Here is a 25,252-nt window from a genome sequence, read left to right as displayed (position 1 = left end):
TATATATATACTTTTTGTGATTTCCATTGATAGAGTTACATTGATTTAAAACTCCTATGGAGAGACGTATGTCTTACTACTAATAATAAGCTAAGTTTTTTACATCTAAAATTCAGTGCTTTGATCATAACATATACTTTTCTAAAGTTTTTAAAAATTAATGTTATTTATTTTTGGCTGCGTTGGGTCTTCGTTGCTGCATCCGGGCTTTCTCTAGCTGCGGCGAGCGGGGGCTACTCTTCATAATGGTGCACGGGCTCCTCATTGCGGTGGCTTCTCTTGCTGTGGAACACGACCTGTAGGCCTGTGGGCTTCAGTAGTTGTGGCATGCGGGCTTCAGTAGTTGTGGCGCATGGGCTTAGTTGCTACACGGCATGTGGGATCCTCCCGGACCAGGGCTCGAACCCGTGTCCCCTGCGTTGACGGGCGGATTCTTAACCACTGCACCACCAGGGAAGTCCCAATAAACTTTTTAAAGAGCAGTTTTAGATTCACAGAAAAATTGAGTGGAAACTACAGAATTCCCATATACCCCCATCCTCCCCCCTACACATAACGTATACTTTTCAAACTTGTTAATATTAGCTAATAAGTTGTGTAAGTCTAATAATATTTTAAGAAACAAATCTCTTCACCCTCAAGAATGTTCTTACATTACTGAATTTTAGGCTTCAAATATTCTTTATTTTTATTTTTGATGAGCTAATTCAGAAATAGGCATAGCCTTTCTAAAGCTTTTAGATTAAGAAGACAAATGCATTTTCTAAGTCAGTTAGGTCACATTTCTTAGAATATTTGGAGATGGCCAAACTATTCAAACAATCAGTCAATCATTATTATGAAGGCATGTGTTATGTAGAGTAAATAACAGTTTTTATGATTTATCTCTTCAGTTACTGTGTGCTTTTAGTCTGGTCATTGAAAGTCTAGTCTGCTCTCATCTACGCCTGCAACCTTTGTTGGTGTAAGGATTGCATTTATTTTAGAGGTTCGTTTTTATCTGAGAATTAAATGATAAGCAACGTCTTGATTTACAGTCCATTTTTATCCTTTTATTTGGTAATGTTTAACTTTTGGTAAACCGTATATATTGTTTATTGAGAAACTATTGGTTAAAACAGGGTTGTGGTAAAATTTTGTTTTTGCGTTAGTAGACCAACTTTGAAATGGGCGTTCTTAACTGACATGGAACATAAGAACTTATTTTACTGCTGCCTCATTAGCTTAGATTCGTCTGATTATTTTTTGACATAGTTACCTTTCTTTTGTTTGTTTTTTACTCAGCAATTTCTTTTTATCATTCAGGAAAAGTATGTGTAAAGTAATGTTCAAGTATACAAATTGGAACCTTGATTGTAGCACTATAATATTTCAACATCGTCATACAAGTAGTAGATTACAAGAAGTACTAGCAAGATCTTGTAAAAATATAATTTCACTCATGAGCTCCAAGAATAACTTAACCACAAGATGTTTATCTGTTTTTTCCTCCCCAGTGTGCTGGTGAAAATAGTTTGCACGCGGTGAATGAGCATAGACATTTTAGAAACGTTTTTTTAAGACAGTTTCCTTTGTGACTTAAAATAATCTTATGTTATTAAGACACTGTGCTTATGAGTCCTAGGTTCATACAAAGTGCCAGCCTTTTATTTTATTAATATAGTTACAAATTCCTTTTAGTAATTTAAATGAGATATAGCCAGAGGATAGCAAATGTCCTAGTTACATGTTTATTATTCCTTTATTTTTAGGGTTTACAGATTGGTACTCGAGAATTGGAAGAGATGGGAGCAAAATTTTGTGTTGGTCTATTGCGTTTGAAAAGACTGACATCCCCACTGGAATATAATCTGCCTTCTAGCCTGCTTGACTTTGAAAATGACTTGATTGAATCGAGCTGCAAAGTAACTAGGTAAGACATACTTGTTTTATTCTTTTGTTATATGGTAGTATATTGTTAAACTTCATTAAATTAGTTACGCAGAGGAAAGGCACAGAGATTTTGACAGGCAGGAGCATTTTTAGAATTAATATACATAAGTCTTGCTTCTTTTAACATTGGTATTTGGATAAAATTTTAATGAAATATCCTTATATTTGGAATGCTGTTTTAGTGATCTTAATGATTTGCTTTTAACTTAAAAATAAGCAGTGTGGAAAACAGTTACTTACGTCAGATAATATATAAATTAAGAAGGCTTGGAGCCAAGATTCATAGTTCAAAAGAAATTTTATTTTGTTGATAATCTACAAATATCAGATGGCTTTCCAGTCACCTTCTGGTTACATCTACTAGAAACAGCTAATTTAATATCCCTCTGAAAATATAACTACATCTGCCAAGTAGTATCCTTCTGAGTAGGTAAACGTTTGCTCCTAAAATTCAGTGTATGTAAAATTTGATCAGTTATTGGCTCAGAGATACTTTAGTATCACAATTCTTAATCGTATACCAGAGTTTAGCATTTTATAGTTTGATACATATGGGTAGGAATAGTCCCATTTTATAGAACCTACATGATTTTTATTGTTGGACATTGACATCAGATTTGTTAATTTATTGCCAAGCTATGTTTTATATATATATATATATATATATCAATTGAGTAGTTTTAAGTGTAGTAAAACATTAATTAGAACTCGATTCTTATATAATGTGATAATTGAGGCAGTGATCCTCTGCATTCTCTATATTTCAAAACACTTGCTAAATGATAATGGAAATAAATATATTTATTTATAAATAAGTATAAATAAAGTTGTTCTCATTGATGTTTAGAAGCCTACTTTTAAGTTATTTCATGTATTCTTCCCCCGCCCCAACTTTTTGAGGTAAAATTCACAAATAAAATTGTAAGATATTTAAAGTGTACACTGTGATGATTTGGTATATGTATACATTGTGAAAGGATTTACCCCATTGAGTTATTCACATACCCATCCATCACATCACATGTTTACCTTTGTGTCTGTGTGTGAGGGAATATTTTTCAGTTTTGCTCTCCTAGCAAATTTCAATTATACAATCTAGTGTTATCTAGTATAGTCACCATGTTATACATTACTTCCTCAGACCTTATTCATCTCAACACCTGAAAGTTTGTATCACTCTTACTAACCTCTCCCTATTGCATCCTCTGCCTGCCCCATATCCCCTGGCAACCACTTTCCCACTCTGTTTCTGAGTTGTTCCAATTCTTTTTTTTTTTTTTTTAACATTTCATATGTAAGTGATACCATGCAGTATTTGTCTTTGTCTGGCTTATTTCACTTAGCATAATGCCCTCCAGTTTCATCCATGCTGTAGCAAATGAAAGGATTTCCTTTTTTTTTTTGAAGGCTGAATATTCCATTGTATATCTATATACCACATTTTCTTTATCCATTCATCCATCAATGGACAGTTAGATTGTTTTCATACTTTGACTATGTGAATGATACTGCTTTGAACATAAGAGTAGAGTGTCTTAACAGTTTTCAGTGTACAGCTCTTCCACCTTCTTGGTTAATTTATTCCTAACTATTATTTTTGATGCTATAGTAAGTTTGTTTTCTTGATTTCTGTTTCTGATGTTTCATTGTTAGTGTATAGAAATGCAGCTGGTTTTTGTATATTGATTTTGTATCCTGCAGCTTTACTGAAATCATTTATTACTTCTAACATTGTGCTGTTTTAAGGGATTCTATATGATATCTTGTCTACTGCAAATAGAGAAAATTTACTTTTTCCTTGCTGATTTGGATGCATTTTATTTCTGTTTCTTGCCTAATTGCTCAAGCCAGTACTGTGTTGAATAAGAGTGGTGAGAGTGGGCATCCTTGTTTTGTTCCTTATCTTAGAGGAAAAGCTTTTGGTATTTCATCGTTGAGTATGACATTAGCTGTGGGCTTGTCATATATTGCCTTTATTATGCTGATTTGCTGAGTTTTATCATGAATGGATGGTGAATTTTGTCAAATGCTTTTCTGCATCTATTGAGATGATTATATGATTTTTGTCCTTCATTTTGTTAATGTGGTGTATCACATTGATTGGTTTGCATATGTTGAACCATCCTTGCATCTCAGGGTGCAAGGTGATCATGGTTTAGGTATGATTCTTTTAATGTATTGTTGAATATGATTTCCTAATACATTTTATTGAGGATTTTTGCATCTAAGTTCATCAGGGATATTGGCCAATAATTTTCTTGTTTTTAAAATTTCTTCTCTGACTTTGGTATCAGGGTAATGCTGACCTTGTAAAATGAATTTGGAGTTGTTCCCTCCTCTTTTAATTTGGGAAGAGTTTGAAAATAATTGCTATTATTTCTTGCTTAAATGTTTGGTAGAATTCACCATTGAAGCCATCTAGTCTTGGGGTTATCTTGGAAGGTTTTTGAGTATTGATTCAGTTTCCTCACAGGTAATTGGTCTGTTTGGATTTTCTGTTAATTTCTTCATGATTCAGTCTTGGTAGCTTGTATGTTTCTAGGAATTTTTTCCATTTCTTCTAGGTTGTCCAGTTTGTTGGTGTATAATTGTTCATAGTGGTCTCTTATGATCCTTTGGATTTTTGAGGTATCTGATGTGATGTCTCCTGTTTCATTTATAATTTCTCTCTCTTTTTTTTTTTTTGGAAAGTCTCACTGTTTGTCTACTCTATCTTTTAAAAAAAATTAGCTCTTAATTTTATTGATCTTTTTTTTCTTTTTAGTCTCTATTTCATTTATGTCTGTTTGATCTTTGTTATTTTCTACCTTCTGCTAACTCTAGGCTTAGTTTGTTCTTATTTTCCTAGTTCCTTGAGGTGTAAAATTAGGTTGTTTATTTGAGATCTTGCTTTTTTCAGGCATTTATTGTTATAAACTTCCCTCTTAGAAAACTGCTTTTGCTGCATCTCATCAGTTTTGGTATGTTGTGTTTCCATTTTTAGTTCTCTCAAGATATTTGATTTCTCTTTCACTCATTGGTTGTTCGGGAACATGTTGTGTAATCTCCATGTACTTGTGAATTTTCCAGTTTTCCTAATTGATTTCTAGTTTTCTTTTCTTTCCTTTCTTTTTTTTTTGCCATACCACATGGCTTGTCGAATCTTAGTTCCCTGACCAGGGATTGAACCCAGGCCCTCAGCAGTGAGGGCACGGAGTCCTAATCACTGGACCACCAGGGAATTCCCAATTGATTTCTAGTATTATATTGTGGTTGGGCTTAATATGATTTCAGTCTTCTTAACTTTATTAAGACTTGTTTGTAGCCTAAGATATGATTTACCCTGGATAATGTTCCATGTGTGTTTATGTATTCTTTTGCTGTTGGATAGAATGTTCTATATATCTGTTAGGTCCGTCTGGTCGAATGCGTAGTTTAATTCCAGTGGTTTTATTTAGACTGATTTTCTGTCTTGGATGATCTATCCATTGTTGAAAGTGGGTGTTTGAAGTTCATTGCTATTCTTATATTGCTGTCTGTTCCCTCCTTCAGATCTCTTAATATTTGCTTTATATATTTAGGTGCTCCTATGTTGGGTGCATAAATATTTACAATTGTTATATCCTCCTGATGAATTGATCCTTTTATTATTAGTATTTTTAAAATTTATTTGTTTATTTATTTTTGGCTGCATTGGGTCTTCGTTGTTGCGTGTGGGCTTCCTCTCTAGTTGTGGTGAGCAGGGGCTACTCTTCATGCAGTGCACTGGCTTCTTATTGCGGTGGCTTCTCTTTGTTGTGGAGCATGGGCTCTAGGCACATGGGCTTCCGTAGTTGTGGCACACGGGCTCAGTAGTTGTGGCTCGCAGGCTCTAGAGCACAGACTCAGTAGTTGTGATGCATGGGCTTAGTGGCTCCGTGGCATGTGGGGTCTTCCTGGACCAGGGCTCAAACCTGTGTCCCCTGCGTTGGCAGGTGGATTCTGAACCACTGCGCCACCAGGGAAGTCCAATCCTTTTATTATTATGTAATGACCTTATTATTTTCTCTTTTTGGTCTTCGGCTTAAAGTCTTTTATTTCTGGTATAAGTATAGCTACCCCTGCTTTCTTCTGGTTTCTATTTGCATTGAATTTATTTTTTCATCACTTCATTTTCAGTTGATGTGTGTCCTTAAAACTGAGAAACTGAGGTGTGTTTTGTAGGCAACATATAGTTGGGTCTCTTTTATTATTTATTCAGCCACTCTGTTTTTTGATTGGAGAATTTAGTCCATTTACATTTAAAGTAATTATTGATAGGTGTGGACCTACTGTTGTCATTTGAATTGTTTTCTGGTTATTTTGTAATTCCTTTGTTTCTTTCTTCCTCTCTTGCTCTCTTCCTTTGTGATTTGATAATTTTCTGTACAGTAAGTCCCCTACACACGAACCTTCAAGTTGCAAACTTTCAAAGATGGAAACGTGTGTTCACATGTCCAATCATGTAAGTTAGTTCATGTGTCTGGTGTACATTGTCATCTGCGTGCATCCTTTACAAGTGGTTGTGCTTTTGTGTACTTTACTGTATAGTACTGTATAGAGTACAGTAGTACAGTATCTTTATTTCAAGCTAGATCTGCAAGGGAACGACTTCATTGAACTCCTTGCTGTGCAACATGAGGAGCTTACTAATGAAGACCTGATGGAATTGGAGACCCAGAGAAAGGACGAAGAGAGACAAGAAGAAGAAGTAACTGAAGAACCAAAGAGATTCACAACACAGGAAATGGCAAGGGGATTTTCTTTATTTGAGGAGGCACCGTTAGTTTTGAGGCACAGGAGCTGAATGTAGAATAGTACACGAAGTTTGCAGCAACCGTTCAGAATGCAATCCAGTGCTGCTGTGTCATCTATGATGAGAAAAAAAGAGCTACTACCCAGACATCCCTGGATCATTTTTTCAAGAGGGTAGATAGAATTGAATCCAGCAAGGAACCAGAACCTATGTCATCAGCGTCAGGCATGAGTGAAGTTGCAGCTTGCCCTCCGTCTCCTATTGCTGATGATCCTTCAGCTCTATCATCTCTCATCTCTCCTCTCCCTCCTCCAGTCAGTAACTCTTCTTGCCTGTTCACTCGATGCCAGCCCCTGTATGCCAGCTGTTTTACTGTACTACTGTACTTTTCAAGGTACTGTACTGTAAGATTAAAAATATTTTATTTTTTGTGTTTGTTTGTTTTTTATGTATTATTTGTGTGAAAAATATTATAAACCTATTACAGTACAGTACAGTATAGCCGATTGTGCTAGTTAGGTACCTAGGCTAATTTTGTTGGACTTACAAACGTGCTCTCAGAATGGAACTTGTTTGTATGTAGGGGACTTACGGTAGTGGTATGCTTTGAATTTTTTATCTTTTGTGTATCTACTATAGGTTTTGGCAGTGCATTGAGGCTTACATAAAACATTTTTTTTTTCTTTTTTGCCAAGGCCACCACCCTTACGTAAAACATTTTAAATATAAGCAGTCTATTTTAATCTGATAATTACTTAACTTTAAATGCATACCAAAACTTCCCCTTCCTTCACATTTTGTTTAATGTTATAATTTGCATCTTTTCACATTGTATATCCATTAACAAATTATTGTAATTACATTTATTTTTAATACTTTTGTCTTTTAACCTGTAAACTAGATCTATAAGTGATGTACCCATCACCATCGCAATATTAGAATATTTTGAATTTAACTATATATTTACCTTTACCTGTGAGTTTTATACTTTCATGTTTTCCTGTTACTAATTAGTATCCTTTTGTTTCAGCTTGAAGAACTCCCTTTAGCATTTCTTTTAAGACTGGTCTAGTGTTGATGAACTCCTTCATCATTTGTTTATCTGGAAAACTTATATCTCTTTTTCAGTTCTGAAGGACAACTTTGCCAGGTAGAGTATTCTTGATTGGCAATTTTTTCCTTTCAGAACTTCGAGTATATCATCTTACTCCCTTCTAGCCTGCAAGGTTTCTGCTGAAAAATCTGTTTATATGGTCTTATCTGGGTTCCTGTGTATGTAGTGAGTTTCTTTTTCTCTTGCTACTTTGAAGATTCTCCTTGTCTTTAACTTTTGATGATTTAATTATAATGTGTTTTGGTGCGGGTCCTTTTGGATTTATCTGTTTTAGTACTTTCTAGGCTTCCTAGATCCAGCTGTCTGATGTCTCTTTCTTTTCCCAAGTTAGGGAAGTTTTCAGCCATTAATTCTTGAATAACCTTTCAGCCTCCTTTTCTCTGCTCACTTTCTGGAACGCCTATAATGCCTATCTTAAGCTATTTTCACTCTTTCATTATTTCTGTTTGCACCTTTGTTTGAAAAAATTCCACTGCTGTTTTCAGGTTTGCTGATGCTTTCTTCCACTTGATCTAGTCTGCTGTTGAAACCGTCATATTGCATTTTTCAGTGCAGTTATTGTAGTCTTCAGCTCTATCATTTCTGTTTGGGAATTTTTAATATTTTCTATCTCTTCTTTGAAGTTCTTACTTTGTTCACGCATTACTCTCCTAACTTTGGTGTGCATCTTTATGACCATTATTTTGAACTCTGTATCAGGTAAATCACTTACCTTTATTTCATTAAGATCTGCTTCTGGATATTTTTATTGTTCTTTGTTTGGAACATATTCCCCTAATTCTTCATTTTTATTGACTCTGTTCATTTCTGCACATTAGTTAGAACAGCCACCTCTCCCAGCCTGACAGAATGGTCTCATGGCGTGAGCTCTTCGTTGTGTTTCATACCTTTTGTTATTCCCCAAAAGATAGTGTTCTGAAAGGAGCTGACAGTATAATAGAAAAAGCACAATTTACATTTGTGAAGGGGCATGATGGTAATTATAAAAAATACAGAAAATACATTAATATATTTAAAAAAACAAAATTTAAAAATTGCCTAGACATATTGAGAAAAAAGTTACTGAGTAAATAATTTAAAATCACTTGGATTTATGTGCAATAAATTTCTTAAATTAGTAAGTTTTAAGCTAGGGCTTGAAAGATAGTAAGTGAGGCTTGGTAAAGAAATAGGAGCTAACATGAAGAAAACAAAGTTGGCAATAAGAAGTAGACTAATTTAGGTAAGGTGGAAAGGATTGCTTGGAGCTTAGAAAAGCTAATGTTGAAGAAGGCATTACGGGAGAAGGTGTTCAATTTCATGGGAAGGTTAGTGTGGATTTTATAGAAGAGAAGTAGTAACTGTATATGTTCTTAAGCAAGGAATGATAACTGATATATCCTGTGCAGGATTATTAAAATTCAAAATGTTTAGAAGCTTATGCTAGTGTAATACTTCTGTATTGTAAGCACCAGGTATTATGGTAAGTTGAGGGAAAAGGTGACTGCAAGAGTTTTCTGGAGTTGTTCTTTGAGGTTGATACTTCTAATGTATACTACTGGTGTCCAGTTATTCAAAGTACTGCTTCTTGAATGTAGATTTCTGTTATTCTTATTTTCTTTTGTTTTAGTTGGTTTCTAATATGGGTAGAGTGAATAAGGAGGAATGAGAGAGGTTCTGATTGTTGGCTGAAGATGGAACTAGCTAGCTCCAAAATTTCCGATGGAATTATTGGTATATACTTATTGCTTTTAAGACTGCTCCCCCACCACCAAGACTGACAAAGCTCTTTTCCTCATAGCTACTGTCATTTATGATTTAAAAATCTTATTTAATAATGATTGCTTACTCATTTGGCTGTCCTTTTTATTGCTTCTTGGAAACTTTTCAAGAATCATTGTAAATTCTTGTCATTATTTGCATTATTGGTAAAATGGGTGGGAGGGAAGTTGTACATATTTCTCAGCTTTCCCTCTTTCTCCTAGCTTTTGATAATCATCCTTTAGTTTTGCTGTGCATTGGCAATCACTGATAACAATTACTTTGGAAATAAAAGCTATAGTAAATGTAACACAGATCAGTTGGGTTTATTTGTTGAGGCCAAAAACGGGGGTTGTGGTGTTCAAAAACTTTCCTTTGAGTGTTTCTTCTCTATCTTCTTCGCTTTTTCTCCTCTTTCAACTTTTCTTCTCACCCTACACACTTTCCATAAGTGATATTCATTCCAGTGATTTTAAATTACATCTGTGTCTTGATAACTCCAAAATACATATAATCTTTCAGACCTCCCTTCTGAGCTCTAGACTTACGTATCCAGCTTCCGACTTGACTTTGTACACTTGGACGCAAAATTAACTTGTCTAAAACTCAACTCATGACTTCTGTTCCCCTACCTCTCCCCAAACAAACCCATTTATCTGTATCCACCTCGCTGTACCCAATTGCTCTTGTAAGAAATCTTATTCTTGGCATCTCCTCCTCTCTCCCTTACCCTTAATCCAATCCACCACCTGGGGCTTTTTGATTTCACCTCCAAAATATTTCTCAGATCTTTCTATTTCTCTCCACCACTTCTGCCATTACACTGGCCCAGGCTGCCATCATCTCTTGCCTGCTCTACTCAAATAGCCTCTGACTGGTCTTTCCCTACTTTTTTGTACCCTCCAGTTTCTTTGTACGAAGTGGTCACTGTCCTGTTTAAAGTCCTTCAGTTATTTTCCACATATATGGCCTATATCCATTATCAGGGTCTCTGAGGTCCAGAATGAGCCATCTATACCTTTCTTTCCCCCTTTAGCTTGTCCTGCTCTCTCTGTATGCTTACCATTCCAACCGCACTGACCATTTTTTAGTTTTTATGACAGTGCTCCTAAATTAGCAAAGGTCTAGTTTTTATTTTCCAATTTGTTATGGATTGATAATTGACTAAAATACAGTAAGAATGAAGTACTATACAAAGGAAGAGGGCACCCCAAGGAATGCAAATATAAGCTCCAATTTCCTGTTATTAGAGCCACCAGACACATAATTTTATGCAAAATTGTTGTAAAAGTTTCTGAACACTTCATTTTAATTCCTAGGCTTTTGTTGCCATGGACCAATAACAAAGAATTTGTGGACCATACCTTGAGTAGTGCTATTCTAGAACATGAAAATCTTTTTATCATCCCAGCGTCTTTGCACTTGCTTTTTCCTGTACCAAAATGTCTATGCCTCCACTTGTTTAAGGTTTTATCCTTATCCTCAGTGCTATTCAGTTTCAGTGCATTGTGTTTAGGAGTGGTATATTAAAAAGAATATACCTTGGTTGACAATATGTACTTTTAATTTGAGGACTTCAATTTTGAAAAAATCTCAACCTTTTTTTTTGAAAACTGCTTCTTTGACAATTCCTTTATTCTGTTCTCCCAGAATTCCTACACTGGAGCTTCTCTGTCTGTTCTCCACACATGTCTCTTAACAACTTTTTCACATTTTCTATCTCTACTTCAGTCTAGGTAAATTATTCAGTAGCATTTTATAATTCACTAAACTTAGTTGTTTCTGGTCTAAAGTTTATCTCATGGGAGTATTTTATTTTAAAGATTATATATTTCACGTCTAATTGGTTCTTTTTTGTTTCTGCATTTTTAAATTTCATGATTCCTTGTTTATTCTTATGGCTACTATTCTTCCCTTCTTTGAAGACCCTAAACACTTTCCTAGTCATTTGTAGATCATGCCATTATTTTTGTGTTGGTAAGCTCATCACAGTTTCTCAAGAGTTTTGTAACTTGCAAGCTCATATTAAATTAGAGCTTCCCCCAAACCCCCAGCTCTTTCAAGTCTCTGCCCTTAATCCCTTAATGATTTTTTGTTGCTTCTACCTGGCCCGCTCTAGGCTCCAGTCCAAGCTTATATTAGCTTACACTAGCATTTTATTAGTCTTGTATTTCCTAGTTCCCATCCTTCAACGATACTGGGGATTTTACTGGACAAGTGACTGTGTTCATGAGGGTTCTGACTTTGCTGCTTTGTCTCCTTTTTTCTGACTTAATAATTGCAACTTTATAAAATCTTAGCCTTAGGCAGAAGTCTCAGCCTCCTTTCTAAAGTGGGAAGCCTCACTCCAGCTGCTCGATTGCCATGAGTCTGGGTTTAATTCCCTGGCTCTAGGACATTTAAGCCTCCCTGTTATTTTGAAGGAGCTACTGCTGCCTGCTCTTGGACCTGGAATTCAGGAGACCCATGACCTATTTTTGTGCCTCTATGCTTTTTCTGGTCCAAGGAGATGTTTATCTTGTTTCTGTATGCATCTGTGTCTTCTTTGTTTTCCTGTTTTATATTTTATCTATCATTGCTCTGTGGTTAGAGCAAGGATAATAAGGATCTCAAAGCATGTACTTGTCTAAACCAGCTTCTGAGAGAAGTCTGTCAGTCACACCTACCTAGCTAACTCCTAGTTAACCTCAGGGACCATATTTATGCCTTTCAACCCTGTCTAATGGTGCCTTGCATAGTGCCAGTCACCTATTGAGTTGAGGAAGTGGTAGGTTGCTACGTAAGATTTTCAGATTCAATTGGGTTGGATTGCTTGTTGGTTGGGGGAAAGGTCTTACAGTACCCTAAATATCAGTGTAAGGATGTTAGACTTTAGGCAGTAAGCAGTTTTGAAGCCACTGGGTGGAGTATGCTAATTGGTAGTTTTTGCCTGAAAATAGTGTAAAGATTTGATTGAAGCTGGGAAGGTAGAGGCAAGAAAACCCTTGAGGAAACTGTTTGGAATCATTCATGTTTGAGAGGACGATGAGAGCTCAAATAAGGAGGTAACTGGCAATGATTGTTTGAGGAGACAGTATCAGGCGGCAGTGGAGAGGTCTTGATGATTGAATATGGAATCAGTAGCAGGTGAAGCCACATTTCCATATTGGAGTGAAAAAGGCAAATTATGGTGTTAGAGATGGAACTAGGAAACCACTTACTTTTACTAAGATTACCTTCCTGTCCTTTTCTCTTTATTGTCTGTACTCTTCTTTTGTATCCTTTCTTTGTCCTTGGTAACTTTCTGTTTCCTGGTCTTAATGTGAACCTGAGGTATCATCTGAATGAATATAAGTTCTTCCCATTTTTTTTAAGGGAGTTGACCCTTAAAAATCTTTTGAACCCATCTTCCCCTGTCAAATTTATGCTTTTGTTTCTGTGTACAATGTGGATGGTTTTATTCCACATAGTAGCCCTCAATTTAATTTTGTCTTCCTCAGGTTTAACTGTTTCTCAAGGTAGAATATCTATTTGTTGTGAACTAATTTATTTTCTATAGGCAATTTATATCAAGTAAGCTTGGAATAATTGCAGCGGCAAGAATAGTAAACATTAAATGCCTTTGTCAAGGTAATCAGTGACTCATTTATAAATGACAAATAATTAGTCTTCACAACACCATAAACCCGAAGGTATTTGGCACATAGCATTTGAGTTTGTTTAAATAAACTTAAGAAAAAGGTAAGAGACTTATTCAAAGTGAATCTTTGATAATTACGAAAAATAATTTCCCAGTTGTTCCATTTAGTATATATACCATTGCTTCGTTTAATAGAAGATACTTTAGTTTTAGAAACAATAATTGGAATCTAAAAATCAATTAGTTGAACAAAGCTTAAAAACACTGATCTGTAAAATTATTTTACTTGGAATGCTTAAAACTTCTGAATATAAGACTTTATATTAAAAAGCAGACAGATTCTTTAACCATGTTGGTATTACATGTATATAAGCTATAACTAGCTTTCTTTTCATTTAGTGTTTGTTTTTAACCTTCTCTCTCTTTATATGTAAATATATTGTAAGCAGAATATAGTTGTTTTTGTAAAATTTTAGTCTGACAGTTACCTTTTAATTGGAACATTAGTCATTTACATTTACTGTAATTATTGACATATTTAGATTTAAATCTACCTGCTTATTATTTGCTTTGTTTGTTCCACTTGCCCTGTGTTTTTGAAAAGATTTCTTTTTGATTCATTTAAACTAAACTTTTTACATTTATATTATATAAAATATATTCATATTTATATTCAAACTCAATATAAATGTGAATTTTTATCTCTTGGGACAATATAGGATCCTTCATATGTTAACTCCATTTAACCCCCTCTCAATATACGTACTGCTGTTGTCAGATAGAGTATACTATGAGCACTGTACACGTTGTAGCCGTTATTACTGTTTTATGCAGTCATTGGAGCTCACCACACATTTACTGCCTCACCACTACCCGCCCCTTTTCTCATTTCTTTCTTCGTATCAGTTTTTGTCTGGGGTCGTTTTTCTTCTACTCAAAGAATACCCTTAAGTCTTCACCTTCCTTTTTGAGGGGTGTTTTTTTGGATAGAGAAACGTTTTTCAGCATGTTGAGTGATCATTCTGTTGTCTTCAATCTTCCACCACTGAGTTGTCAAGTCAGCCATTAGTCTGATTGTTGCCCCTTTGAACATGATCTATCTTTTAAGGTTAAGTTGCTTTTATGAATTTCTCTTAGTCTTTAGTTATTTAGGGGTTTAACTTAGATGTGATTTTATTTATTTTGCTTGGGATTCACAAGGTTTCTTAAATTTGTGGCTTGATGTCTTCTATCAATTTGGGAAAATTCTTAGCCATTTTCTCTTCAAACATTGATTCTGCTCCATTACCTCCCTCTTTCTGGGACTCCATTTACTTTTTTTTTTAATTAATTTATTTTATTTTTGGCTGCGCTGGGTCTTTGTTGCTGTGCGTGGGCTTTCTCTAGTTGCGGTGAGTGGGAGCTACTCTTCATTGCGCTGTGCGGGCTTCTCATTGCGGTGGCTTCTCTTGTTGCAGAGCATGGGCTCTAGGCTTGCAGGCTCAGTAGTTGTGGCACGTGGGCTTAGTTACTCCATGTCATCAGCAGGCGGACTCTCAACCACTGCGCCACCAGGGAAGCCCTCCATTTACTTTTAAGTTTGACCTTTTTACTATATCCTCTGTGTCTTTTACTGTCATGAATAAGTTTCTATTCTTTTGTCCATCTGCTTTTTTCTGGATGTTTTTCCTAACCAACCTTTAATTCACCCATGCTTCCTTTAGCTGGGTCTAATCTGATGTGAAATTTATCTTCTTAATTCTTAATTGTAGTTAATTAAGGGGGGATTAGGGGGAAAAAAACCCAAAAAAACTAGGGAGGATGATTTTTAAAAATTGAGAAATATTGCCCAGGGGCATAAGCCAGCATTCTGGGAGCCTAGTAGGACTTATTTTGAGCAGACTTTCACTTACCCTCCTCACCTTTACCCCATTTCTGCCTTTTGCCCTAAGTGAGTAGCCTGTCTGATAAAAAGTCTTTAGAAAGTCAACTTTCCATCTCTTTGAACTAGGGCATGGCCCAGGCAAGGGGATCTAAAGATCTAATTGCTCTTTATAATACCTTTTAACCAATTCTGTTTTCAGTTCCCCCATATAACCATTATCTTCAATTCCTGAACTGTTTTAGGGCTTTGTAATACAAATCGGCATTTTTTTCCTTGGCTTCCCCTACTGTAGATGCTCAGCAAATTGGAGGAAGTTGGAACTCAAGCCTACTAATTTCATCCATCTTCCTCCATCCTCCAACATTTTGTTGATATCTCTTCTTTGCTATTATCTCCCCTCCAGTTTTCTTTTTTTATGGGTTTATTCTTTTGAAAAAAGTTACTTTTTTTCCCCATGATCTTAGTGGCTTTTGAGGTCCACTATGTTTACCATAAATTATAGAACTTGCTTCTCAGTGAAGCCTGTGGTTGAAAATTAATTATGTTTTATATTCTTAGGGCATTTGTTGGAAATTGCCACGCACAAATCATTTTAACTTTACCCAATTGTATTTGTTGTGTAATAAAAATTCCATTTCATACAACACTGAAGTCTGCATTATGTCTTTCCTAGGGGGTGTGTTTCTTTTAGGTCAAAGCTGGGAATGTTGGTAGAACTCATTTAAAAACCTAAAGCTTGTTGGGCTACACCCTACAGGCCTGCACGCCTTGTAATTGCCCAGCCTTAAAACCGAAGAGCGAGCCCAGAGACAGCTAGAGACATCCTTTGTTTATTGGATAGTGACTCTTACATGTCTGATGCAAGGTCCTGGAAAGAGACAGCAGGCAGGACATGGCCACAGTCTTCACTACCGGTGGTGGGGGTGGGTGTTACCAGTTACACAGAGAATTGGCATCAGGTTGCCTCACCAGTTACCAGGGAAACCAGCAGAAGAGCCTGTCCCTCACAGCCCTTTTGATAAACTAGCAGGTGGAGCCATTCTGATCTGAAGAGTAGAAGATCACTAAGCTGGGGGTAGGGGTGGGAGGATGGGGCATGGGGCAAGTTACTTACTAGGCTCTGTGATTAAGAGGGCAGGTCAGTCGTGCCAGTAGGGTGTGGGTGAGGCAGGCACTCCTTGAGTGGGGGATGTACAGGGAGCAAGAGAACAGCGATCTTGAGTGGCCTGACCATACACAGCTATATAGTGTTTTTGAACTTAGCAAAAGTGTCTTTATTTTACCTGTTACCTGAACTAAGCAGTATTCTCAGTGACCCTCATTTAAAGGATTTGAGAACTGATAAAGCGTTTAACAATACTTCTCATTAGGAAATTGTGATGGTGACTAAATTTCAGGATAATAGGCATAGGCATATGGTTTTAAGTTTAAGTATGTTTGAAACATTATGGGAAAGTGAAGTTGAAAAATACCAAACTCTATACACTGTTTTATTGTAAGAAAAAAATAGCCGTATTTAAATGAAGCCTACTTATTATCTTATAATCAAACTGTATTTGGACCTGTTTTTTTTTAATTGAGGTAAAATTCACACAGCTTGAAATGTACCATTTTTAAAGTGAACAATTTAATAGTATTTAGTTTGTTTACAATATTTTGCAACCATCAGTCACCTCTGTCTAGTACCAAAACATTTTTTAATCACCCATGAAGGAGACCCTCATACTCATTAAGCAGCATTTTCAGCCCCTGAGCCACTGATCTGACTTCTGCCTCTAGGAATTAACCTATTCTAGATGTTTTAAATAAAGGGAATCATACAATATGTGACCTTCTGTGTCTGGCTTCTTTCAGTTACCTTTGTTTTTGAGATTCATCCATGTATCACTACTTAATTCCTTTTTGTGCATATACAAAGACATCAGAAAAGTTGATGAGAAATTTTTCCTAATGCAACTAATAAAATAAATAGGTCTTAAGCTGAAGAAAGCCTTTAAAACATGCTTAACATTAGTTCTATTTTGTGTGAATGCTTCTTTAAAAATCTAATTTAGGGGCTTCCCTGGTGGCACAGTGGTTGGGAGTCCGCCTGCCGATGCAGGGGACACGGGTTCGTGCCCCGGTCCAGGAGGATCCCACATGCCGCGGAGCGGCTGGGCCCGTGAGCCATGGCCACTGAGCCTGTGCGTCCAGAGCCTGTGCTCCACCACGGGAGAGGCCACAACAGTGAGAGAGGCCCGCGTACCGCAAAAAAAAAAAAAAAAAAATCTAATTTGTTGTGTTTTGATGAATGTAGAGTACATTTCTACTAAGGTACAGGAAATGAGTACAGGTCTGTGGACCAGTTAACTTCATAATGTTCTTGGCTGAAGGCTCTGCCCTGTCCCTAGAAGTATGAGAGAGGCTAGCTGGAAGTTATTGGTGAAGTAATGCAAAGATATTGATTGCTATGCACTATTAACATTGGAATGAAATAGCAGCCTCCATATGATCCACTTTCTCTATGTGACGCTAGTGTTTACTTGTAAGTATATAAGAACTTTTTCTCCCCAGAAAATTAAATTAATATTGTTAAAGAAAAAAAAATGATTCGTGATACTTGTTAAAGAACAGCAAGGCAGACTTAATTCAGGAGGACTTGCTACGGTGGGGTTTTGCAGTAGGGGTGGGGTGAGTTCAACTCTGAATGCAGTATGGAAGAGTGGAGATTTATAGCTGAGGTATAGAGTGGGGATTTGTGGATGGAAAATTGCTAAGAGGAAACAGGGGTAAGGGAGATTCTGGCTAAACGGACATGACAGAATTTTTGCTGAAAGCAGGCCAGGGTGATCAGATACCGAGAGGAAGGGATTAACAGACTCAGCAAGATTCTTGCTAAACCTGGAGTAAGCAGGCAGAGCCACTGAACTAAGGACAGAGACCCAGGTCAGGGCCAAGTCAGAAAGAGGACTCAGAGGACCCTGCCTCAAGTTTGGTCAAGGAGAGTCTCTGTCAGTATAGGTCATTTGTGGCCAAATGTTCACAGCAATATCTAGTATAGTAAAGCTTACTAATATTAACGTGCATCATTTTTAATGTACAGTTTACCATTTAATCAAGCTAATCTTAAAAATGGATCTTCCTGGACTTCCCTGGTGGCGCAGTGGTTGAGAGTCCGTCTGCCGATGCAGGGGACACGGGATCGTGCCCCGGTCTGGGAAGATCCCACATGCCGCGGAGCGGCTGGGCCCGTGAGGCATGGCCGCTGAGCCTGCGTGTCCGGAGTCTGTGCCCCGCAGCGGGAGAGGCCACAGCAGTGAGAGGCCCGCGTACCGCAAAAAAAAAAAAAAAAAAATGGATCTTCCTTTTCAGTGACTGTGATGCACATATTTGAGTCTGGTTTGCACATGAGAGTCATTTATTCCTACCACGTAGAAAATTCTTATAGCTACAATTGCTATTGGAATATTTTCTAGGCAGATAAATCATGCCATGTAATTGAAGATAATATCACAAATTCCAAGTCCCCTGGAAATCATAGCTGCTTATAACTAAAAGTGAACCATTTGTGCGTTTGTACTAAGTCAGTGAAATGCTGTTGTACCCACAAATACAGAGGAAATTGAAATCATCTAGAAAAATAACTGGGACTTAAGTGAGCACTTAGGACCACAGTCCAGATTTGACTATAATGAAAGCTTTGAGGCTTATCATAAGAGGAGGCAATGATCATCCTTATCATTGAGATTCAGGTAGGTGTCAAGTTAGTCATTGTTAGTCTCTAAGACTTGCCTGGACAAGACATTTGATGACCAGATACATTTATAGATATTTATGTGTTAAATTCTTGGTAGCCTCTTCGAAGCATGAAGTTATTCTTCTCACATAGGTGTCTATTTGGGACTTCAAAATAAGGATATAATATATCAGAATAAGAAGAGCACATATTCATTCAAAGAGGATTCATTCTCTCCTCCGGCAGGCCGTAGAATAGGGCAGATCACCCCAAATGAGTGAGGAACTGAGCTGACTTGAGAAGGGTTTGCAAAACTTATGAAGCTTGTGTAATTCTCGGTTCACCCCTCCCCCATTTCTAAGTTGTAGCCCTCCAGAGGTCACAATCGAAGGCCCAGTGTTTCTCCTTTCCTTAGCACCACAAGACTGCCAAAAATTCTGTTATTTTCTGTTTTATTTGTTTCGCTGCTTTCTGCTTTGCTTTTCCGCTTCTTGCATTGTGTATTTTAAGAATTTGTCAAATACCTCTAGGTCAGAACTGTTGGGGGTCACATCTCTGTAACTCCCTTCCTTCAGGAAACTTTGCAGCTCTGAACTCCAATTTTTGCCTGCATTCTTTTGAAATTGCTGAAAGCTCTGATGACTACCCTGCCTCTTAGCCACTGCCCTTGGTTTTCTCTCGACTTTGCCCCATGCACCTTTTCTCTTGATTTTTCTTTGTATCCTTTCACTATAATAAGTCATAGTTTTGAATACAACTCCGTGCTGAATCCTGTAAATCGTCCTAGCAAATCACTAAACCTGGGGTGGTCTTGGGACCCCCAACACGCATGCCCATTCCGAATTTCTGTTAAGTTGGATTGTTATCTCAGAAATGTTCTACTGAGAATGACCAGAGACAGATGGAATTGTAACCCCTCTACATGTGTGTGTAAATCGAGGCTCGGAGATGAATTTGTCAAGGTCATCCATCTAGTAATTCCTGACAGAATCAGGAATTGCATCCACGTCTAACTCCAAAATTCCCCTGTACTTTCCTTATGTCTTGCATCTTCCAAATGACTAAGCAAAATTACTGAAAGGGAATGGTTTCAGTTTTTGGAGCTGCCCTGTATTATTTGAGAATTAACCATTTAACGCTCTCATTATGCACAAGGCGTGTTTTTAGATCAATAGCAAACTAAGTTGGAGTTTAGTGACTTACTGTTAACCGAAGGCAACTGTTACATTTTTTTTTCAACAAAGTATCAGTAAATTAGCAACTTAATTTCCTTTTTTTCCCCAAATAGATAAATAATCTCTTTTTATACATTCTGTACACTCTGTGTGTGTGTGCGCGTGTATGTTGCATGTGAATGTGTGTGCAAGTACTTATATGTATGCCGTGGGCACTTAAGACTGACAAAAGTTGTTATTTGTGTTTTTTATGGATAATTTTGTTAACTTTGTGATATTTAGTAGAGGCTAAAGGGTAGGAATCAAATGATATAAGTAAAATGCTCTCCAAAATTTGTGCAGATGGAGATTTTCTTTCACCTCAGACTTAACATTTCAACACAAGAAAGACACAGTCAGCGAGTCACAAATTTCTGACAATGTGGGCAATGGAGTATTTTTCTGTTTGTAAATAAGTTTCAGAAATTCTTCCCCAGGGTATCTTTATTTATTTATTTTTAAATTTTACTGTCTCAAAACAGGTAGGTTGGTCTCAGAATTGTAAAAGAGTGCAGGGTTAAGGGAGGATCCGGAGTTACAAAGGTAAAGCAGCATTTTTAGTCTGCTGGGCTTGGGGCAGCCCATCACCTGGACTCTTTAGGAATTGGGAAAGATTGATTTACTTTTTTCTTTAACAAGGTAGATTTTCTTAATGTCATAATAACATTTTATATTTGTGGAGCTTAGGAGTTTCAAATGCTTTCCCATTTACTATCTAATTTGAGCCAGACCACTTTGTGAGGTGGTGGGGCCGCTATACCCTTGAGAAAAACCAGTGCTTGGAGAAAGTAAGTGACTTGTTCAAGATCACACAGCTGGTTAACAGAGGAGTAGAGGCACAAACCCAGACTTGCCGACTCCATGTTTCCTCCGTGCTTGTACAGGTAACAGAGCTGAGGGTCTACACCCTGGTGTCTTGGATGTCAGAACAGCTGTAATGGCAGCAGATGACTGTACGTTTGGGGGAGGCACTTAATTTTTTGGTTTAATTTTGTGCAGTGCTTAATAGTTTAACATAAGGATAGCCAGAAAACTTTCTGAATCTGAATGAAGCAGAATTATAAACCTTTTCCACATGATAACGATGCCGTACAACAGAGAATTGCAATGATTTGTCCTGTGAGAATGCCCTTTGGGGGAAAGTTTTGATATTTTCCCCGAAGCAGCATGAGGAGGATTTGTTTTTGAATTAAAATGATCTTCTCTTTTAGAATGAAATGTTTCTAAAATCCAGAATAGAAGGATATTAAGGCAGGTATATATGGAACAGCTATTAGAATGAAACAAAAACAGGGCAAAAGGAGTAAACACATGTGAAGAAAATGAGGGGAACAAGGAAGTAGTGGTGGGAAAAGCAACGTAGTAGTGATGGGAAATAATTAAATGTTGGTTAGACACCAAGGGGGGAAAGGTGAGGTGGGATGAATTGGGAGATTGGGATTAACACGTATACATTAATATGTATAAAATAGATAACTAATGAGAACATGCTGTATAGCACAGGGAACTCCACTTCGCTGTACAGTAGAAACTAACACAACATTGTAAAACAACTATACCCCAATAAAAAAATTAGACTTTCTTTTTTTATGATTAAAATAATATTTGAATTCCTTTCTGCTGATATAAAGGGATTGTTTTATAACACTAGGGCAAATTACCTTAGTCTTTCTCTGAAGTGAAGGTTATTGTGAGATCACGTGTGTGCAGGAACTTCCTGAATTGTAAGGCGCTCAAAACATATGCTGGAATTTATTAATAAAAGTAAAGCTGAGTTGTTAGGATTGATCTTGTGCCTTACGTTTTTTCACTAAGGTAAAATCACTGGGATTGGGTGATATGAAAATGGGTGATCTTGTCAACCTTGTGGCTTCTCATAGAGTTCAGCAAATATTTGTTCAGGGCTACAGTATATCAGGTAGTCTGGGAGCCGACCGGCAGGAGGTGCAGAGACACCTATGATTTAGTACTGAGAAGACAGGCCCTCAATAGATGGTTTCAGATGCATATGAGAAGCATCAGATAGAATGTGCCGGGTACAAAGGGCGAATATAGAGAAAGGGTAGGGTGGGCTTTAATAAAAGAAGAACATCTAAAGTGCCAGTAAGAAGGCTGCTTTCAGTGAGTGATGGGGGTTGTATTCTTCCTTCTCTTTCCTCATCTTAGTATCCCCCTAGCTCCTTAAACCCAGATCTACTGACCTCTCCTGTCCCCTCTGCCCCCCTCCCCACCATAAGTTAGCACCGATGGCCCCGTTACCATTGCAGGATGTACCGAATATTTCAGCTGTGGTGTAGTCCTTCATGAAGCTGGGCCAGGAACATGATTTTGTTAGGATCCACAGAAACAGGAGTCAAATATCAGGGCCAGTGTGAGTTACAGCAGTGGGCTAAGAATATGAAACTAGTCCACGCCTGGCTCTTAGAATGGGTGATGCCAGAACGTGAATGGAGTTCATGTCACAGGTGGCATATGAATAAGCCAAAATCAAGAACTTACAGTCTTAAATTATTTTCTGTATCCAGAGCCCTGAACGTTCTTTATTGTGGGATTTCTTCTAAATTTCCAGGAGCTTGCCTTCCAGGTTGTGCTTCTCTGTCTGAAAGTTCTTGCCAGCATCTGTTACCAGCACCAAGTCTCCTTGTTTTCTGGAAGCTTCTGTGGCTTGATCCTGGGCATCTTTATTGTCCCTAAATTAACTTCTCTCCTTCAGTTTCCTTATTGACTTACAGTTTATAAGACTAGGCTTTTTCTTTAAACTCTTTCCCTTTGTTCAAATTGATTAATTTTTTTAGTATTTAGCTTCCCTGGGACACCCTGAGAATATGAAACACCAAGGTCAAGATGGAATGAATTAACAGTTTTTCAAAAGAAAGAGAATAATTTTCATTTTAAAGGCAAATAATTTCTTAATCCAACTTTTTTTTTCTAAAAACGTAACAGAGTGATGATATTTTAGTTGCATAATGGTGAAATTGTTCTTGTGAATGTTAGATGTATTGTAAAGTCTTACACAATCTTCCAAACCACTCAGCTTGATTTATCAGGACTACTGTATCATGGTGCAAGCTCTCAGTGTTTAAGAGGAAGTATACTATACAAGATCAAGGTGGTTTTGCAATGTGTTACTCTCTTTTCCTTAATTAGCAAGATTAAAACAATTCTAGGAAAAAAGATACTCTCACCAGATGAGTTTTGCCTTCTTGTCTCAGAAAATTAGAACAATATAATCCATTAACTTGTCTTTCCTGTTTAAACTTCCAGATATCTGAACTGAATTTAATATTCAGTTGCAGGAATTCTTTCATTTTAGGTGCCTAATAACATCTCTTTCTCTGCTCATTTGACAAGATTATTGTTCCCCTTTTATTGTCTGATTTTATAGCTTTTAATTGTATCAACAATGGGAAGTAGGTGGGATATAAACAAACATATATCTATATGAAGCTGAGATCATTTTGGTCACAAAATGGGGACACTGAAATGTTTCTGTAGTGTTTCTTTGATATGGGTGTGTGTGTGTGTGTGTGTGTGTGTAAAATCTCCCAAATGGGGAGAAATCAGAATACTGTGATTTTTTTGAAGAGGAGAGAATATGTTACCCTAGTGGAAGGGCTGTCTTAATCCCAAACAACCTGCCTAATGAAATATTTAGAAGCACTTAGTGCTTTTAGCAAATATCTTCTTCTGTGTCCCAAGGGAAAGTAATTAATCTGTGTATGGAGTGTTCACTTGTTTTTCATTTTTTTTCTTGACCAGTGGAAACTGTGAGGATGGGTATATGGGCCGTTTTTATGGCAAATAATTACTTTACAGACTTAGAATAAGTGGTTTCAGGGCATTACTGGAGGAACCAATTAGATACCACAGTTTCTTATAAAGCCTGTTGAAATTATCTGTTACTTGATTTATAGTGATTAAAATACAGTTTTAGAGTCTACAAATTGATGGAATCCTTCAAAGAAGTAACCTAAGGAGCGAGTCCTTTGTTTTTTGTAGCTATCTAATTGTAGCATATATATTGACACGTTTGTCAGATAATTAGAAATCAGCGTTTCACCCTTTATTATCAATGCAATAGATTTCCGCTATTATAAATTTCTTAATTTGTTCATTTGGGTAACATTTTAAAAATTAACCCAAATTACTTGTATTATATTGAAATCAAAGTTAATCCCGTATGGCCAAATAATCTTATATTAGAGCCTTGAAAACTAACGAAATCTTGTGTGTTCCATGTGCTTTGGCTACAGCCCCACCACGTATGTTTTGGATGAAGATGAACCTCGATTCCTTGAAGAAGTTGATTACAGTGCAGAGAGTAATGATGAGTTAGATATTGAATTGGCTGAAAATGCAGGAGACTATGAACCTTCTGCACAAGAAGACGTACTTTCTGACTCTGAATTATCAAGAACATACCTACCTTGAGCCCTTTGCCATCTCTTGTGAACTGCATAGAAGAAATGAAATATCTTGGTTTTCATTACACAGGAAGTTTGAGAGCAATGAGTGTATAGAGAGGTGACTCAGAAAGACAGAAAGCACCTTGGGCCTGTTTGGTTTCAAGACAATAAATATGTTATTAATTGATGATGAAATTGGCACTTGTTTTATTTTAGATATTCAATGCACTTTACATAGCATTGAAGTATCAAATATTGGGTTTACTTTTTCAAAACCTGAGTATCATTGCATGAATTTTTATCTCCTTATGGTTATATCCTGCATCAAATGGATAATTTTGAAGTGTGTGAGACTATAAAATCTAAATTCTAGAGTTGTTGAGAATCCTGGGTTGTTGAAAACTAATATGTATGTACATGGATTCCTGTAGATGTGTCTGTGTAAGGGTGGGTAGATATTGAAGATAAGACTGTTCTTCAAAATCATGTTAACTGTTGAGTTGTGACTGAAATACTCCAGAGTTTTCCTTGAAACCATTACATTCTACCTTTACCAAGTTAAACAAATAAAAGCTCTATTAAATGTTGCATTCATTTTTTCATCCTTTTTAACCAGCTCAGATTATTTGGTCTATAGAATCTTTGGGGGAATATTATGATAATCTGACATCTGAAAACATTGATAAAAATTTGTAAAGAAAAAATGCTTAATTTACTAGTGTTAAGTTTTTTTTGTTTAATTTATTTTTGGCTGCATTGGGTCTTTGTTGCTGCATGTGGGCTTTCTCTAGTTGCAGTGAGCCGGGACTACCCTTCATTGTGGTGCCTGGGCTCCTCATTGCAGTGGCTTCTCTTGTTGCAGAGCACAGGCTTTAGGCATGCGGGCTTCAGTAGT

The 25,252-nt window shown here is 36.8% G+C and overlaps 1 protein-coding gene across 4 annotated transcripts in view; it reads left to right on the top strand.

The window, feature by feature from the left end:
* AGTPBP1 (ATP/GTP binding carboxypeptidase 1) overlaps nt 1-24,943 on the top strand; it is a 168,387-nt gene extending 143,444 nt beyond the window's left edge. For all 4 annotated transcript variants that reach the window (XM_024753796.1, XM_024753793.1, XM_024753795.1 and 1 more), the window contains 2 exons: nt 1,752-1,912; nt 24,205-24,943. In XM_024753796.1, the coding sequence (XP_024609564.1) occupies nt 1,752-1,912; nt 24,205-24,382 (339 nt within the window). In that variant the 3' untranslated portion in view covers nt 24,383-24,943. The remainder of the gene's footprint in view (nt 1-1,751; nt 1,913-24,204) is intronic.
* The last annotated feature ends 309 nt before the right edge of the window (nt 24,944-25,252 follow it).

Source organism: Neophocaena asiaeorientalis, unplaced genomic scaffold (genome assembly GCF_003031525.2).
Source record: "Neophocaena asiaeorientalis asiaeorientalis breed wild unplaced genomic scaffold, Neophocaena_asiaeorientalis_V1.1 scaffold220, whole genome shotgun sequence".
NCBI lineage: Eukaryota > Metazoa > Chordata > Mammalia > Artiodactyla > Phocoenidae > Neophocaena > Neophocaena asiaeorientalis.
Note: the sequence above shows the minus strand (reverse complement) of the source record. Positions and strands in the feature narration are given on the sequence as shown.